This window comes from Xenia sp. Carnegie-2017, unplaced genomic scaffold (assembly GCF_021976095.1).
Source record: "Xenia sp. Carnegie-2017 unplaced genomic scaffold, XeniaSp_v1 HiC_scaffold_25, whole genome shotgun sequence".
Lineage (NCBI taxonomy): Eukaryota > Metazoa > Cnidaria > Anthozoa > Malacalcyonacea > Xeniidae > Xenia > Xenia sp. Carnegie-2017.
In genome coordinates, this window is record NW_025813488.1 from 3,291,087 (window position 1) to 3,306,956 (window position 15,870).

The 15,870-nt window shown below is 33.9% G+C and overlaps 4 protein-coding genes across 5 annotated transcripts; 3 read left to right on the forward strand and 1 right to left on the reverse strand.

Moving 5' to 3' along the window:
- The first annotated feature begins 1,478 nt into the window (after window positions 1-1,478).
- On the forward strand, window positions 1,479-4,866 carry LOC124453312 (protein odr-4 homolog). Its single transcript, XM_047004105.1, has 10 exons — window positions 1,479-1,916; window positions 2,253-2,289; window positions 2,378-2,509; window positions 2,597-2,695; window positions 3,168-3,227; window positions 3,402-3,515; window positions 3,651-3,741; window positions 3,837-4,040; window positions 4,152-4,256; window positions 4,336-4,866. The coding sequence occupies exons 1-10, from the start codon at window positions 1,720-1,722 to the stop codon at window positions 4,398-4,400; spliced, it is 1,104 nt and encodes a 367-aa protein (XP_046860061.1). The 5' UTR covers window positions 1,479-1,719; the 3' UTR covers window positions 4,401-4,866.
- Window positions 4,123-10,059, reverse strand: LOC124453310 (pleckstrin homology domain-containing family A member 8-like). Of its 2 annotated transcripts, none has more exons than XM_047004102.1 (15): window positions 9,873-10,059; window positions 9,211-9,327; window positions 8,937-9,104; window positions 8,246-8,382; window positions 8,075-8,174; window positions 7,626-7,672; window positions 7,504-7,547; window positions 7,036-7,082; window positions 6,596-6,773; window positions 6,240-6,325; window positions 6,082-6,140; window positions 5,776-5,906; window positions 5,469-5,539; window positions 5,215-5,276; window positions 4,123-4,368 (listed from the first exon to the last, which is right to left on the reverse strand). In XM_047004102.1, the coding sequence occupies exons 1-15, from the start codon at window positions 9,919-9,921 to the stop codon at window positions 4,363-4,365; spliced, it is 1,302 nt and encodes a 433-aa protein (XP_046860058.1). In that variant the 5' UTR covers window positions 9,922-10,059; the 3' UTR covers window positions 4,123-4,362. The 2 variants fall into 2 exon arrangements, with proteins under 2 accessions (XP_046860058.1, XP_046860057.1); XM_047004101.1 differs by lacking the exon at window positions 4,123-4,368 and adding an exon at window positions 4,654-5,045 and having other exon boundaries at window positions 9,873-10,056.
- Window positions 10,060-10,295: 236 nt separating this feature from the next.
- LOC124453314 (myosin-2 essential light chain-like) lies at window positions 10,296-11,080 on the forward strand. Its single transcript, XM_047004107.1, has one exon. It carries the CDS (start codon window positions 10,363-10,365, stop codon window positions 10,807-10,809), a length of 447 nt encoding a protein of 148 aa, XP_046860063.1. The 5' UTR covers window positions 10,296-10,362; the 3' UTR covers window positions 10,810-11,080.
- A 389-nt stretch (window positions 11,081-11,469) lies between these two features.
- On the forward strand, window positions 11,470-15,441 carry LOC124453309. The gene is made up of 3 exons (XM_047004100.1): window positions 11,470-12,300; window positions 13,022-13,260; window positions 13,414-15,441. The coding sequence occupies exons 1-3, from the start codon at window positions 11,565-11,567 to the stop codon at window positions 13,933-13,935; spliced, it is 1,497 nt and encodes a 498-aa protein (XP_046860056.1). The 5' UTR covers window positions 11,470-11,564; the 3' UTR covers window positions 13,936-15,441.
- The last annotated feature ends 429 nt before the right edge of the window (window positions 15,442-15,870 follow it).

Consider the following 15,870-nt stretch of genomic DNA (forward strand, 5'->3'; position numbering starts at 1 on the left):
ATTGTTCAACCATTACACCCAAAGAACATATGTTAAAAATCAAACCAGTTCACTGGCTTTTTTTAGCTTTCTGAAAATTTATGTTAGTTACTATTCATGGCTTTATAATGGCTAACCCTATAACTTCACTGTTATGAACTTTTTACATGTTTCTAAATATAGAGCGTCCAGGTTGGTATAGTCCTGAGAAGGACTGTTTTTGTTGTTGTTGACTGTCAACAATGCTGACAGTCAATGTTGACAGTCAACAACAACAAAAATAGTCCTCAGGACTATACCAACCTGGACGATCTACATTTACAAACATGTAACGATACTCCCGGGTTCAAACCATTTACTTTATGAAATTTTTAGTTGATGATTCAGACACAAAACCTCCAAATAATGAATTTGACGAGGAATGGTTTGTTCAACATTGTCGTCAGGTCAGTTAAGTTAGTCATAGAAGATGACGAAAATGGGGAACTCAAACAAATTGCCTAAATTACATATAGCAAGCTGAAAAAGCACAATATTTTCCTCACCTTTATTTTTAAATATCATCTTTTGTCCATTAAATTCATAACTGCCATTGTTTGCCATAAATACCATTGTCTCACATGTATCCCACACACAAAATTTTCTTTTACTGAGACAAATACCATAAGTAGAAGTCAGAGAAAGTCACTCTTTCCTTCATAAACATCCAGCAAACTCTGCTCAACTTGAATGTAGTTGGTTTTATAGAAAAGCATTGCAGCAACAATTCAGTATTTAAAGTTTCAATAGATTGAAATGCCATGTTCAATTTCTAAATATTTTAAATCTACTTCTTGCGTTATGATTGGCTGTTTTTCCCGCCAAAACTTTCCGCCTAATCGTAGGAGTGCAACCCGCATATTTGGGTGTACTTGTCTAGTGAACTATATATTTTTACTGGAGCGATAAGTCAGGGGGGTTGAATCTTGAATCCGGGATGTGCAAGCTTTGCAAGTTGCTCCAGTCATTTTCAATGAAAAATAGGAACAAAATTACCAGAGAAAAACATAAAATATTTCTAGTCTTTCCATCATGTATTCTATAGATTTGAATCAAGGAGGTAAAAATATATTTGAATATAAAATATCCAGACATAATATATATCTTCAAAGGACGTTCGTGTTGGGTATGACCGCGCAAAGTGTATAATGGTTTGTCTGAGTTTTCAAAATTTGAGCAACGCAGTTTGAAGAAAAAAGAACAATATTCAATCATTATCGCTTAATCTTCAGTATCATCAAACGGGGGTTTTGCTTGTGAATAGTTTAGACGAAATGGTTAGAAAACTAGTATCTCAGTAATTGCAGGTCTTCCCAGGCCCTTCCAGTGCAACCATCTAATCAGTAATCATAGAGCGTTTATATGGTGTTTTTGTTCCTGTTGATACTACAGTTCTCTGTATTTATATCAAATTGAACCAGACTTGTTCTTTACGTTTGTTATTTTAATCATTCGTTCTTTGACCAGTTCACTTGGCAGGTTGATGATCAAAGTTTCAAAGTTTTCTTTTCACCATTAATGGGGGTTGTACAGCTACACTGTATTTCAGTCTTAGCCATTGCTTTCAGCGTCTTCGAAATGTTCACTTATCGTAATACGATAAGACAACAAGTTGTGCAAAATATAGATTTTAGAAAAATCTTTAAGGAAAACATACAACACCATGACACAACACAGAATAATTTGTTCTAGGTCAACTCAATGTTGGTTGGTGGTCTAAATATCCTTGGTATATTTATATTTGGACCAACCGAGGCACGAAGCAAACTTCAAGCTAAATTAAGACAAACGTTATACGCTGTACAAAAGTTCTTATCAAATGAGCTCCCACTAACGAAATGGAACCTACAGGAACATTCTAAAGCAGTGCTTTTTCATGTTTGTTGTAACACAAAGAAGTATCTTTTAAATGGAGTAGTTTTTAAGCACTAGACACGCAAATGTGTTTATTCGCCCAAATAAATAGTTATTGTCAATCACAACTTCATTCTAGATTTGGAATCCATAATCCATGTCATAGAATTTCGGAGTTCAAAAGAATGTAATGGCTGAAAAATCAAGGATTTAAAGAATAGAATTTAGAAATTAGGAGATAGGAATCCAAGCCATGAAGAACTTATTTAACGAGAAAAATGTTTCTTTTGCGTTCTTCACCGTACAATGTTTTCTCTCATGTCATTTGTTAAACAAGGTCTTTTAACAAAAAACAATCTTGTCCTTAACATTTTCCAAAGAACAACATGCTACAATATTGATGTATCTGACAACAAAGTAAGACTTTATCCGACTTACTTTGATTAAAACCATTCTTTCCATGCTTAAAGTGCAGAGTAACTAACTACATGATGATATATTCTAGGCAAACATGGAACCAGCTGAATTCAAATATCAAAAATTTATATCAAAATGGATTGAAGTTAAAAGCACAATAAACCTAGAGTGGGACTTTATCTTACAAAGAAAAGGGAAAAATCGTTTTTCCGACATGAAGGTTCTAACAATTTACCACAATACGTTTTACAAATCAATCTGATTGTACGATACACTTAATAACTAAAGGGTCTTCCTATGATTACAGGCAGCAGTGATGCCGAAACTCTTAAATATATCAAAGAGCTTGGCAACGCTCGATGGAGTTATAACGAAGGAAGAACAATCACTCGTCATGGATAAACCAGTAATCTCAATTACAGTGAACACCTTTTACTAAACACGTCTTTCCTTAAAAAGTGAATGGTTTGAAGCTGGGATGATTTATACATGTTTGTAGATATAGATAGTCCAGGTTAGTACAGTCGTGACTCCCGAGAAGGACTGTTGGTGTTACTGTTGACTGACGTTTCCACAACCTTAGCGGTAGTCATCTTCATGGTCAAATCATGTCGAAACGTCAGTCAACATCAACACCAACAGTCCTTCTTAATACTGCACTAACCTGGACGATCAACATTTACCAAACATGTATTTCCAGCATAAAAACGTTGATATGAATCATCAAGAGTATGTTTTGAATACACCCCAACTACCTAAGGGCCAACTTGTGTTTACCTATCTATACCAATAGCAATAAAAAGACTATATATACCAATAAACAGTCTATAAACAGACTATACCTATAAACCAATATACAGACGCTTTTCATTTCTCAGAAAGGTAACTCAAGATCAGAGAAAAGTTTGCCAAGAACCATACAACTTTACATTAAAAAGGTAAAGAATATTTATGAGGTGAATGCCATCATCTAGGGGTATTGTGATTTCATGTACTGGATTCCGATTCCTAGCTCGTGTATTCAACATTATTATGATTGAGTGGGAACTAAACGCCGATCAAAAACTTCCTTCGTCCAGATAATGTACGCAATTAATGCAAAATCTTTATAGGATGAATGTGAGCCCGATATCAATAAATGCAGCGGTCAAAGGACTATGCTGTTTGGCAAGATAGAAACGATGGCGTATCTCAATGCCAAATCAACAGTTAAAGATGCTATTAATGTACGTAAGCATGTTTTAGTCATACCCAAGCAAACTTGTGCTGTTATCAAAGAAATCACTACCATTTAAACTTTGATTTCCGGTACCAAAACTGCATGACATTAAACCAAATTATTTCATTGTGTAATTAAATAGGCTATAAAATGCGACATTATTCGTAGCGTTCTTACAAGACTTCGCCTACTCTGTGAAGATTTAGATGAAACTTATAAAAGCGAGAAAGAAGGCATGTAATGTCATTATTAGACGACGAGTAATTTAAACTGTGTGAACAAAATTTAAGATACACTCAGTTTCATAATAACGAGTTCCACTCTCTAGATGTTATGGATGAAACAGAAAATAAACCTCTTGTCATGTTAGAACTACCTAGAAGAATATTTTCCCCAATGTGCCGCGGGCATATACATTTTTCGGATTATGTGTTTAAATACGAAAATATCGAGGATGTTTTAAACAGAATTTTGGAACTTTTGGGAGCTTCTGTCGATCAAAACGATTTGCTCTTCCCAGAAAGTTTTCCAGGTAATAAAATGTTAGCCTGCATAAAAGATTGTGATTTTATTAAAGGAGGTTGAAGATTCTTTGGACTGAGAAAAGCAATAAGTTTGTGAAGAGGATTTTTATTCCTTTTAGATGAAAAAATTAATCTGTTGGATTGTTTTGACGATGAGAGAGCGACTCGCAACGTTGATGATAAAAGTGATGAAATTAAGTCCAATAAATCGTTTCAAATTATAGGTAAGTTGAAAGGATCCAGTTTTGCTCGTTGCATAAGTATCGTAGAATATCAACCTTTGCAAACTTTATACTTTACTAGGAGCAAGCTTTGGCGTGATAACTGTTCTTATGGCTACAATATACAAATGGTTTATTGATGAATGAATGAAGGACGAATGAAGAGCAAATTTCCACCTCTCATAAAAGTCACTTTTAAATTTATCAAACGACGCAACACACCGTAATATTCTTAATATTTGTGCTAAAGTGAGGCATTCCCACTTGATTTAGTTAAGATAATTACTAATGCCAGTGCGTAAATTTTCTCAAATTTCTTTGACATGCTTTTGGTGGTTAAAGTGCTTAACGATTGAGATGGCACCATTCAAAGAACTAAGCTTTCATAAATTCTAGTCAATCAGAGGGATTAATTCACCTATATTTTTGTTTCCATATCAATACTTTTCTACATGTTATAGTGTTATTTCTTTACAAGACAAATATTCCATAAGTCTCATATCCCTCCGGAATAAACATAAATAATAATCACTTCACGGGAGGGGGTCATAATGCAATAGTCTGTAAAATTGCTAATGCATTTTCTGCTCACAAAATAAATATTCAAACAGTAGCATTACTATCCAAATTATTTTCCCTATAAAACGCATTCATCCGCTCAAGTATCGGTGTCAGTGTAATTGTAAATGTCTCGATGTCATGAAGTACATCATTCTCCGGGGCTATACCGCTTTCAGTTGAGCCGAGTGCCTTGACGAAATCCTTCCAGTAAGGCACAGCCTTGACTGCCATCTTAATTGGAGAATATACATAGTAAAAATGTCTAAAGTTAGACGTTCGTAAGCTTTACAAGCTCGGCTATCGATTTTATTGTGACATCGTCGTGAAACAATCGGCTAGTGATCGGACCGTCTCGTGAGACTGTTATGTAACGACATGAAAGGAATGTATCATTACTTACCGCAAACATACCTCTCACCATCCAACCGTGATATTTTCGTAAAGTTTTGGAGTATGCATTGGCTATAAAGAAACAATGATATAACATTACAGTATGAAATAGCTTTTATAAAGAATGGGGAGTAGGGGATTCCTTTATACACCAAGTTTCAAAGTTTGCCACCCCTCGCCACCCCCCAAAGAACATAAATTTGGTCACAAACACTCTCAACCCTCCACCCACCCACGCTCAAATCATATAAAACTTCTACTTACAAGCAACAACGACCAATTCACGTTCACCTTTGTTGATTTCAAGAAGAAAGACATTTGTAAACTCCAACGCTCTGAGTGAACAAATAATACAACAATAACAATAATAAAAATTATTTTAAAATTTTCAATGTTTACTAAAGTTTATGACTGGTTAAACGCCATGAAAAATTTTAATATAGCACCTCTGAGTACAAATATTTAACTGACAGTGTAAATAGCTACCTTATACCCTAAACACCGTCAGCATGTCTTTCTAAAACTTCATTCAAAAGTTGTGATATTAATGAAAAAGACCCAGATGACCAACCTTTTTAGCCATAAAAGAGCATCAGTTGCCGAGTTCTTTACATTACATGTATTGGAATGGATTTCGACACCGATCATAGCTTGAAGAGTTGAGCAAGATGTCGGGTCATTATCGTATTTCGAAGTCAATTTCTGCAAGTTGGTAGGTATAAGAAATTAATGTGGTATATCTTAAATTTAAAACTGGCCTTAAGAATCTGTTACGGCTTTCCTTTCTCTTTAGGTCTCCTCTCATGAAAAGACTAAACTTTGCTTACACTGAATATTAAATATGAAAAAATTTTTTTTGTGGTAAATCTTCACAAACCTTTATATTCCCGCTAATGTCCATCTTAACTGGAGCAAATGCGGTACGGCCAAGGACATCTGAAAAAGTCATGTGATTAATTACATTTTCTGCCAGTAGGAAAAAACTCTACATCATAATTTCAATGTATATGAAGATAAGATTCGCTTTTTACTCACCAAAAATAGGCAAAATTGAATTACATGCCAGTAGAAATGGTTTCGTAGGAATATGGTTATTTTTTAACATGTTTATGTCTGTGAATCTGGATGGAAATGATTCAATAAATATCATTCAATTTTTTGCTAGATCACATTTGGTGGGATGTTGGGGGAATTTAGGAAGATGTAAGTACTGAGTGGGGATGGAGAAGGTTTAAAAGGATTTAATATTGAGAGTGAGGGGAGGGCGTTGAAAAGATGTTGGAGAATATGATGGTGTTTGAAGGATATAGATTTTGAGTGGGATGGAGAGGATGAAATTCTCAGACTTACAAACAATTGGTTACAAAAGCAATTTCTTTACTAAGAACTACCTGTTTGGAGCCGTTGAAAATATCGTTGGCTGTGTTTCTATTTCTTTTATTTTTAATTCCTGAGCAAAGCTTTCATCTAAATTAGTCGCAAGATCAGTTCTTGTATGATCGCCTTCACCACTTTTCGTAAGTTTTTCATTTTTCATAAAGTTTTTGGCTCCTCCTTTTTCTTCAAAACCTAAAGTAAGAAAAATACGTATGTATAATGTGATAGCAACCACAGTTGATGCAGTTTGTAATGTAAGTTATAATGTTCAGCTTGTTATGTCAACGAAAACATGAAACATTCCCCCTTTTTCATAAAGACCTTGCTTAATAAAGAAGAGCTTGGTGTTTAACAGATTTCAATGACGACAGATTCAGTTTATGTCAAAAAAAACGATTTGTGATGTTCACTTGTAATTTCTTTATTTCTTTGTAAAAGATCAACGATTACATACCGTTCTGTAGAGTTGAATTTGATGATGTTCTTTGAGCTGATCTATTACTAACAGATGTAAAAATGATATTGTAATTACTTTTCTAAAAAATGCTTTACATAAGTAAATATATGAAAGTCAAAATCATTATTATTATTATTTCATGAAGCTTTACACGTCGTTGTTTCTAGTTTAGACGATTTCTAAGTCTGCTGTGAGTCGTGAATTGAAAACGACACAGTTTTATGTGACACAAGCCTGATGCATTAAAAACTTATTTTCGTTTTAGGGAGTAAAGAGTTACAACACAGCATGAAGTAGATGCAATGATTTTTATAAAAACCTTACGTGAGCTCAGGGTGTAACATTTAAGTGGCTAAAACTTAAAGTTTACTCAATGATGAATCAAAATAACGCAGCACACGCTCTAAAAACATTTCGCGATATGTAGAACATTATACGAGGGAAAATATATAATTCTGTTTCCACCTTTGATTTTCGTGAGAATGGGCAGCCACACGATGCAAATGATTCTTTAAAGAAAATATATATAGAAGACTTTGATTACAGACACTAAAATGACATGATTTGGAGTAAAGTGTTCGTGTTACCTTGTCATGGTTGACGACAGGAGACAGTGGTGAAGACAATGGCGTTCCTAAATGATTGAATAACAAACATTGAGATTTACGATCACGATTTACGTAAATGATTATGATTACGATCACGATTTACGTAAGTGATTATGATTACGATCACGGCTAATGATTTTTAATCACAAAATATTAGCAAGCAATCAGCAAGTAGAGCAAGATAAACTGTCAACATAGGGATAAATTTTTATGATTCAGCCCTTGAAAATAAAACTATACAATGTTACTTTAAAACATCTTTCAGTTAACCAATGTACTGACACATACCTGACTCAACAGAATGTTGTTCTGAAGGGGTAGGAGGTGTAGTTAACTGTCTTTAATTAAATAAAACTCCACCCTCTCCTCCCATAAAATCAATACTCTGTAAATCACATTCACAAACAACTGCCATAAATAATTCTCACCTGATCCAAACTTGTGTTCAGAGATCTTGACACAAGCCTCAAGATTAATTAAAAATGCATCACAAGTTGCAGAGAGTAGAGTCCCTGCCTCGTGGAACTCCTGAATGTGAAATGTAATGTCATAAAATGTTTACTGTCAAATGTTAGCTTTAATGACTACATACGTCATACCTGAGTTGTGTCTTTATTATCACATAAATTCTTGATTGCACTTATTTGATCAAGTAAAATGTTTCTGCATACATGTATTTCGGACATTCTTTTATGTAGAGCTTTCTCTGGGTTCACAGAATCATCAGATTCATTGGCTGAAAGTAAAATATATTTTCATTATGTATAATACCAGTGTGCGAATTAACGGTGTGCAATGTGCAATTTGCACATCGTTTTAGCTAAAATGAAAACAATTGCACATCACTTTTTCAAACGGTGTGCAAAAATCAGCAGTTTTAACAAAAAACACTGTAGTAAATCATATGAATTTGTTCAAGTTTGAAAATATTAATTTAGCAATTAGCACTGTATAATAATTAACATAATATCGCTTTGATTATGCCTCTAAAGAAACACTTTTGTCAAAAAAATTGCACATCGTTTTTTCTGAAGTAATTCGCACACTGTATATTAAACTCTATGTTCATTGAGTAAACTTTATGTTTTAGCCACTTAAATGCTACACCCTGAGGATCCAACCATCCAAAAGGAAAGTCAAACTCAAGGACAAAGTCTCAAAACCTTCACAATTTGAGTTTAAGCAAAAAATTTTTGAAAATGTGGCATTTCACTGTAATCATACTTATGGTAAAAGAAACAAACCCAGGGAAACATATACAAGATAGAATACTGAAAGGAATGAAGATACCTTGATTTGTCGGTATAGAATCTCCATGGTTTCCAAGTGTGAGACATGCTTTCGATGACCCCAAGGCAACAACCCATTGTTGTCTTTCACTTGCTGTGGTGGCTTTAAGGTACATATAATGATCAGGAGGGAACTTAAGGATGATCTTAAGGGGATCACCTGATTGTGCTAATAACAAATCAAACAAGAAAGATTAGCTTAAAACATGAAAGTTAAGTTTGGAAGATTTTTAACATGTGAAACATTTTACATGAAATCATCTGTACACACAAACCTGTTACATCACAACAACCCATTTTCACAGAGCCCCGGCTGCCCAGCTTGACATCATCCTGTGACTTGTAATATGATAGAACACCATGATCTAATACGAACCATCGTAGTTGCCAACCTTTACCATAAATACAGAACAAAAATATATTGAATGTTGAAATACATGAAATATGTTTATCAGAAACAACACAGCTGCTATATTGCTTCATGTTTCATTGTCCAACAGTTAAAATCATAAACATTTTCCATAGTAAATTAATGAAATTGAAATACATTAAGAAAGAAATCATGGTATACATATATATATATGGTAGTTTTCGTTAAGTGCTAACAGTAGTAGCAGTTATGACACCATACTATTTGATTTGATTCCCATACTAATTCTCTCTTCCAAAGAAAAAATTTGACTCAGGGACTAACCAAATTTAAAATTGATTCTAAACACCAGTGATATCTCAATAAGCGAATCTACATTTTTTTGGTAAACCACACCAATCCACTTTGACCTAAAAGTATTGACCACCTGCGTAGGCTATAGCATATGAAATAATGAGAGCTTTGCAGGTGCACAAAATGGAACCGTGAAAAGAATGTATCCTTAAGAAATTCCACCCACTTAATTATTTAATATATAAACTTCTATCGAAAGATAAAGTTATATACCAGTAACATAATTTGTCCACTTCCAAAGCGCCCCTTCCATGAATGGCATCTTAATGAAGTCCTTTCATTTCGTACAAAATACTCGCATCACTACTAAATCACTTGATTCTAGTAAATATTCATGAATGGTGATTGCAATTTAATTGCCACGTCGACCGCCATCTTGACACAGCTAACCTAAGACAAGAACTGCGTAGGAGGTCATTATTATCAAAATAAAATTGTAGAATGGTGAACAAAATATCTATTTTCTGTTTTTATTTCTGCCAAATATTTAGGTGAATTAGATTAAAACGTTACGTGCGTACTTTAACAGCAAAGGATTTCTCTCATATTCATTATTATCCTCCAACTATTCAAGTAAATCGAATAACACATACCTAATTAAATATTCGTTCACATTCCACATTTAATATTTATGTATGAACCGTTGTGCTGTAAACAAGGAAATTGTATGAGTCAACTGCTCTGCCTCTGAAAGAAATCAGAAATGTCTTCGTTAAGCGAACGTGATATAAATGCATTGAAAGATGCTATAGATTTATATGATACTATGGGTGATGGAAAAGTTGATTCTAGTGCTTTAGCTGATATCCTACGAGCGATCGGTGAGAATCCTACAGAAAGTGAAGTTCAGAAATTTCTTGTTCAACTTGATCCTTCTGGAAACAAGCGTATAACACACGAAGATCTTATACCAATTGCACTTTCTTGCAAGCAAAAATCGAGGAAAGTTAAACCTCAAGAATTCGTTGAATGCCTCCGTGTTTTCGATAAGGATTGCTCTGGGAATATCAGTTGTGCTGAACTTCGACAAGTTTTGACTACATTAGGAGATAAATTGACCATTGAAGACGTCGACATGTTGACAAGTGGTTTGGAACAGAAAGGACAAGTGAATTACGAAGAATTTGTGCGAAGTGTCATGTCTGGTTGAAACCGAAATCGAAACTTCAAAAACAAACGACTAAGCATTGATATTTAAAAACATTTTTAATTATCTGTCATCGGTTTTTATTGACTTAAGTTTAAAACTTTTATATTTTCGAACGTGACGTTAGACAGTTTGCTGGTAATTTATTTGTAACCTTTGCATTCAAACTATGTGTATTAAGGTAAACTAACGTATTTATTCATGTTATATACATTTTTTGTTTACATTCTGTTATTAACTGTTGAAAGTTTTGAATATTTATCAAATTCTTTCACCTAGTGTCGCAAGTCAATTATTGCCTTGACGCCTTGATCATAATAAAATTTGCTGAGGCATGGAAACTATAAAAACGTCATAATACCCCCGTGTCCCCGTCGTTCAGATTCTAGTTATAATAGGCTTTTCATAGAAATGAAGTTACGTATAATATCACTGATTTCATCTTAGTAGCTGGATGTGATTCCAAGTATTCCTTCATTATAATATATTACCTCATACCAGTCTAAAAAGTTGAATTCATACAACCAGAAAAGCAGAAATGTTAAGAAATAATTCTCAAGAGGAATTAAACGATTTCTCAGGATGACGCTATCGGGCGTATGTTTCTTTGCAATGGTTTGAAACAATGTTGCTCTTTGCCCCCAATGATTCATGACGATCACATGATCCTAGAAGTGGAAAATTCCGAGAATTAGTGAGAATGAAACAAGTACATTTGGTATAAATTTATGTATCGCAAATCTCCATTCATTTGAAATATGCCGTTCAAAGCAGGTGACTCCGTTCCATACGTTCATTGTGAACCAAGAAATGTCAAAAAAGATCCATTATTGCAACTTAAAATCTACATGATGTTCACAGGACAGTTTTGGCCATTGACACATAATCATCGGCGTTTATACACCAAAGGAATTGTATCTTTCTTTATTAAGGCAGTAATCATGATTTATACAATCCTTTATATCTTATATGTTTTGGATATGTTTCACTGCCGTCATCCATTGTGTTTAAGAGGTATCAAAAATTATTTCTACATGTACCCACTAACAACCGTCGATGATGCAATTTGGGAGCTTCGTTGGCTCGTGACTTGTTTGCTGGGCATTATCTTCACTTCATCCATTTGGTCCAAACTGTTCGAAGAAGGAAATGTTGTCCTCAAAGAGAAAGACTGCTCAAGAGTGAGGTGGTTTGTTCGAATTTTGGGCTTCTTAATCATAGTGATGTGCATTGCAAATGCAATTACAAGTTTAGTGGAAATAGATTTCCAGATAACTCATGATATTGCTGTAGCAATCTTTGTAGACTGTCTTCTCCGGCTTTTTGACCGCTTTTTTGCTTCACCCATCTTTCTTCTCCTCTGTACCACATTGTACATTCTTTGTTGTATGGTTGAAGAATTTAAAGCAAACATTGTCGTACAAACAAGAGAAGTCCAACAAGACGAAGATCTACAAGACGAAGATCTACAAGATAAAGATCTACATAACCAAGGTAGACTAAACAAAGTTTGTAAAACTGACATGCAAAATAACGTAGTTTTTTCGTTTATTTGAAAACTGAAACATTTCACTTTATTTTCACGCTTAATAGGACAACCTTCACAAAGTAATATGTGACGGCAAAATTTGAATATTCGGCTCATATTTGCCATGTCAATATTTCTTATAAAGCGTTTAGTTATGGTATAAAATATCAAATTTCGAAACGGAAATGCCCTCACTGCAGAGGTCACGAGATAAGACAAGTCTTGGACAAGCACGTTTTGCATATAACGTGTCGATAAAAGATGAAAAGATGTAAGAGTTATTGACCTGCTTCAAAACTGACGAATTTTTTTAAGATTTTTCTTACACATTGCAAATTTACTTGTAAATTTACAATTTTTCCACCTACACGACACAATAAAAGTTGTCTTGTAAGTTGAAAAATTGTTCTGTAACTGTTGACACTAACACACTCCAAACACTTTTGTCTTTGCTGTGATATATAAAACTCTAATAAATTGCTCTGATCATTGATTCACCATCGAATTTGAGCAGACAGCCTGTGTTTCTTCCATACACTGAGTATAATCCTCGCCCTTCTTCTTAAATATTTTTCTTACATCGTCCATTGCTTTATAACAATGATAAAGTTTCCTCAACAAGTCATTGAATTGTCAGAATACATTGCAATTTCTCAGTAATTCTTTTGAATCATGGCTCAATTTTAGATCCCCCTGCAATAAACCACGACGTTATCAGCAGTGGCGAGAATGAAGCGAGGAAAAAGTTCTGCAAAATAAAAACAGCTATTCGTAAAACTGGATTTGCCTTCCAATTGTTTCTCATGTTGCATTTTTTGCTCTTACTGACCTCATTCTTTGTTGGAGTGGCAGCTTGCGTTGAGCAGATTAAAGTGACGATTGATGGTCCCAATAATAGTACAGTTTCCAAAACTATACCGTTTCAGGTTTGTAAAATTCATAGATAGACGCATTCTTGGTAAATCAAATTTCCTAATATATATTATTTTGTAGTATGTTTCGTCATATTTACGTTGCTCTCTAAATTTATTGATATGCAATCATTAATAACTACTACACGTACTACATTCAATTTTAAGATGTTAAATTCGGCAAGATTCTTGAAGATTTTGAAAAGTATGCCAGCGACAAAAAGCAAAAGCAACAACGAGGCAGAAACATTAAAAACATTGGTAATGAGCAACGTGCAAGGACGAGTTATGTTGAATTCTACGTCAGACGACAATCCGAATGAGGTGATACAGAAATTTGCGGAAAAAAGTATAAATACATTTCTGGTTAAAACCATCATGAAGACACTTGAATCATTGTTGCTTTACTTGTTTCCTATTGGTTTGATGGTTCGCCTTCAAAACCGCTTAAACCAAGCCTATCAAGTTATCGAGGACTGTGATTTAGAAGAGCAAGAAAAAAAAGGATACATCTTCTTCCATATGTACGCCATAAGACGCATGTGTAAATACGTCAAAACAGCACAAGGTTTGAAAATCTTTGGTTACAGCCTTCCAACCTTCCAGGCTTTTATTCTGGCGGCCTTTGGTCCGTTTTTCGGTGTTGTTCTACATGGAATATTTATTCACATCCATGCAAAACAGAAATGAATGACCTCTGAAGATATTCTTTATGAACAAAAAAATATTTTTCAGAAATGGGTAAAGGGGGGTGGAGTGGACTTCCAGTGTCTTGCAAGGGTTATTATTTCTTATATCAAAATCAGATTATATAATTTCTTCTCCAATAGTTAATCCTTCCAATGTCCTCAGACTAAAGCAAAAGTTCATAAGGTCGAAAATGGTACAATTAAATTCTCGCATTGAACTCTTAAAAAAAAGGAACGTTTAAAGTACGTTGTACTAGTTTTTTGTTTGAATTATCATGTAGTGTTTTTATATGCTTTAGGTAAATATATTGCAAGAGCGATAAACCCTAGAAATATGTATATGCCTACAACATATGATGCAATTTTTGATTATTAGCGTAATTTAAAAGGATAATTAAGGGGTAATTAAGAAGTTTCTGGTGTTTTTGACATGATGTTTGAAAATAACTGTTAGTGGTTTTACACAAGAGTATGGAGTAAACAGAACTTAATGGTAGCAGCAAATGATTCATTTTAGCAATCCTAATAGGATGGGATAAAGGGAAAGACAAAGAGATTAATTGGTTTTCAAATAATTATCTTTAGCAAAAATTCATCGTGTTCTTCCGCAGGAATTATTAAAAAAAATGGTTTTATTTTACTCTTTACAGTTTATTTCTTTGCCCTCCGAATAACTTGCAGCGCATATCATTTTGTTGGAAAAATAGCAGTTAATATAAATACAAGCTACATGCACACTTTAGCTTGGTTCAATTCAACTGTATCGACTTGCCAATTTGACTTCACCAGATAAAGATATATGGCTAAAACATCAGTCACATGACATTCTTCTATGTAAACGATATCATGTCGATGTTAAAGAATACGATAGACAATTAGATATGTTAAATATGACTTGACCACATACTCACTGCAATGTTGTTTTTAATAAGTCAAATGGAACTGTTATTCAATGTATATTTCATTCCCCATTTCATAAATATGCCAGAAAATGAGAAAAAGATAATTTGACAACAATACGTTGTAAGACAAAGTAACATATTGTTCCTGTTTGCTTGTCTATGACTTTAGGTTTAACGACCATAGAGGGAAAAACTGCGATATTCAAGTTGATTTTGATGAATAAGAAAGAAAGAGTCTTGCCATGAAACAACAAACCCATCACAAGTCATAGTTTTTTATAATTTATTGTACGAACATTTTTACTTGCTAAAACTTACATATTACTTGAAATCGTTCGAGAAGTTCCTTTCTCTTAAATTTATACTTAAGTTTATCATACATTAGATTACAGATGTAAATTTTCATTTTGCGTCTAAGGACATGAGAGTAGAAAACATTGAGGTGTAAAACAATCTCTAAACATGAAAGAAGACGCCGCTACTATACTGGGGAAATGCCAGTAAATTTGATGATCAATTTTCACATGTTTTATACTTGTTGCGAGGTATGTCATTTTGTACGTTTTATGTAAATTTTCGTGAATTAAAAATACTGTGAAAAGTCCTAAATGATTGCCAGCTGATGAAAAAATCATTTTACACCTTAATGATTTCTTCCTCTAAATTGTTTTCATCAGTCGCCATGTTGGGGAAAAATTCCTACAGTGAAAAGAATTTCTGCTAATTTTATGCTCTGCTGAGCTTCGACACTCTCATGTACTCTCCCAACATGGCCTATATGACGTCAAAAGCAAACACACTATATCTACGGTTGAATGAAAACAGCCCCAAACATCATTAAATATTTGTTAAAATTGCGTCTTTGTTATTACGAAACAGCGATTTTGTGACGTTATGATGACAAATTTCCATATTGCATTGAAAAGCGTATTTCGAAAAACATTTATCAAACGCTGACACTTGCTGGCATGGTGACCATGTTTTAATTTAAATACATATGCATATTTTAAGCTGACATTCGTTTCAAAACTACC

Coding starts and splice junctions, on each gene's coding strand:
- LOC124453312 (XM_047004105.1), top strand. CDS start 1,720: ATGTTGGTTGGTGGTCTAAATATCCTTGGTATATTTATATTTGGACCA. Junction 2,290..2,377: donor TTGATGTATCTGACAACAAA/GTAAGACTTTAT, acceptor GATATATTCTAG/GCAAACATGGAACCAGCTGA. Junction 3,228..3,401: donor TACAACTTTACATTAAAAAG/GTAAAGAATATT, acceptor AAATCTTTATAG/GATGAATGTGAGCCCGATAT.
- LOC124453310 (XM_047004101.1), bottom strand. CDS start 9,921: ATGCCATTCATGGAAGGGGCGCTTTGGAAGTGGACAAATTATGTTACT. Junction 8,383..8,936: donor TTCTATACCGACAAATCAAG/GTATCTTCATTC, acceptor TTTTACTTTCAG/CCAATGAATCTGATGATTCT. Junction 7,083..7,503: donor CATTCTCACGAAAATCAAAG/GTGGAAACAGAA, acceptor TACATCTGTTAG/TAATAGATCAGCTCAAAGAA.
- LOC124453314 (XM_047004107.1), top strand. CDS start 10,363: ATGTCTTCGTTAAGCGAACGTGATATAAATGCATTGAAAGATGCTATA.
- LOC124453309 (XM_047004100.1), top strand. CDS start 11,565: ATGCCGTTCAAAGCAGGTGACTCCGTTCCATACGTTCATTGTGAACCA. Junction 12,301..13,021: donor TAAAGATCTACATAACCAAG/GTAGACTAAACA, acceptor GCTCAATTTTAG/ATCCCCCTGCAATAAACCAC. Junction 13,261..13,413: donor CCAAAACTATACCGTTTCAG/GTTTGTAAAATT, acceptor TTCAATTTTAAG/ATGTTAAATTCGGCAAGATT.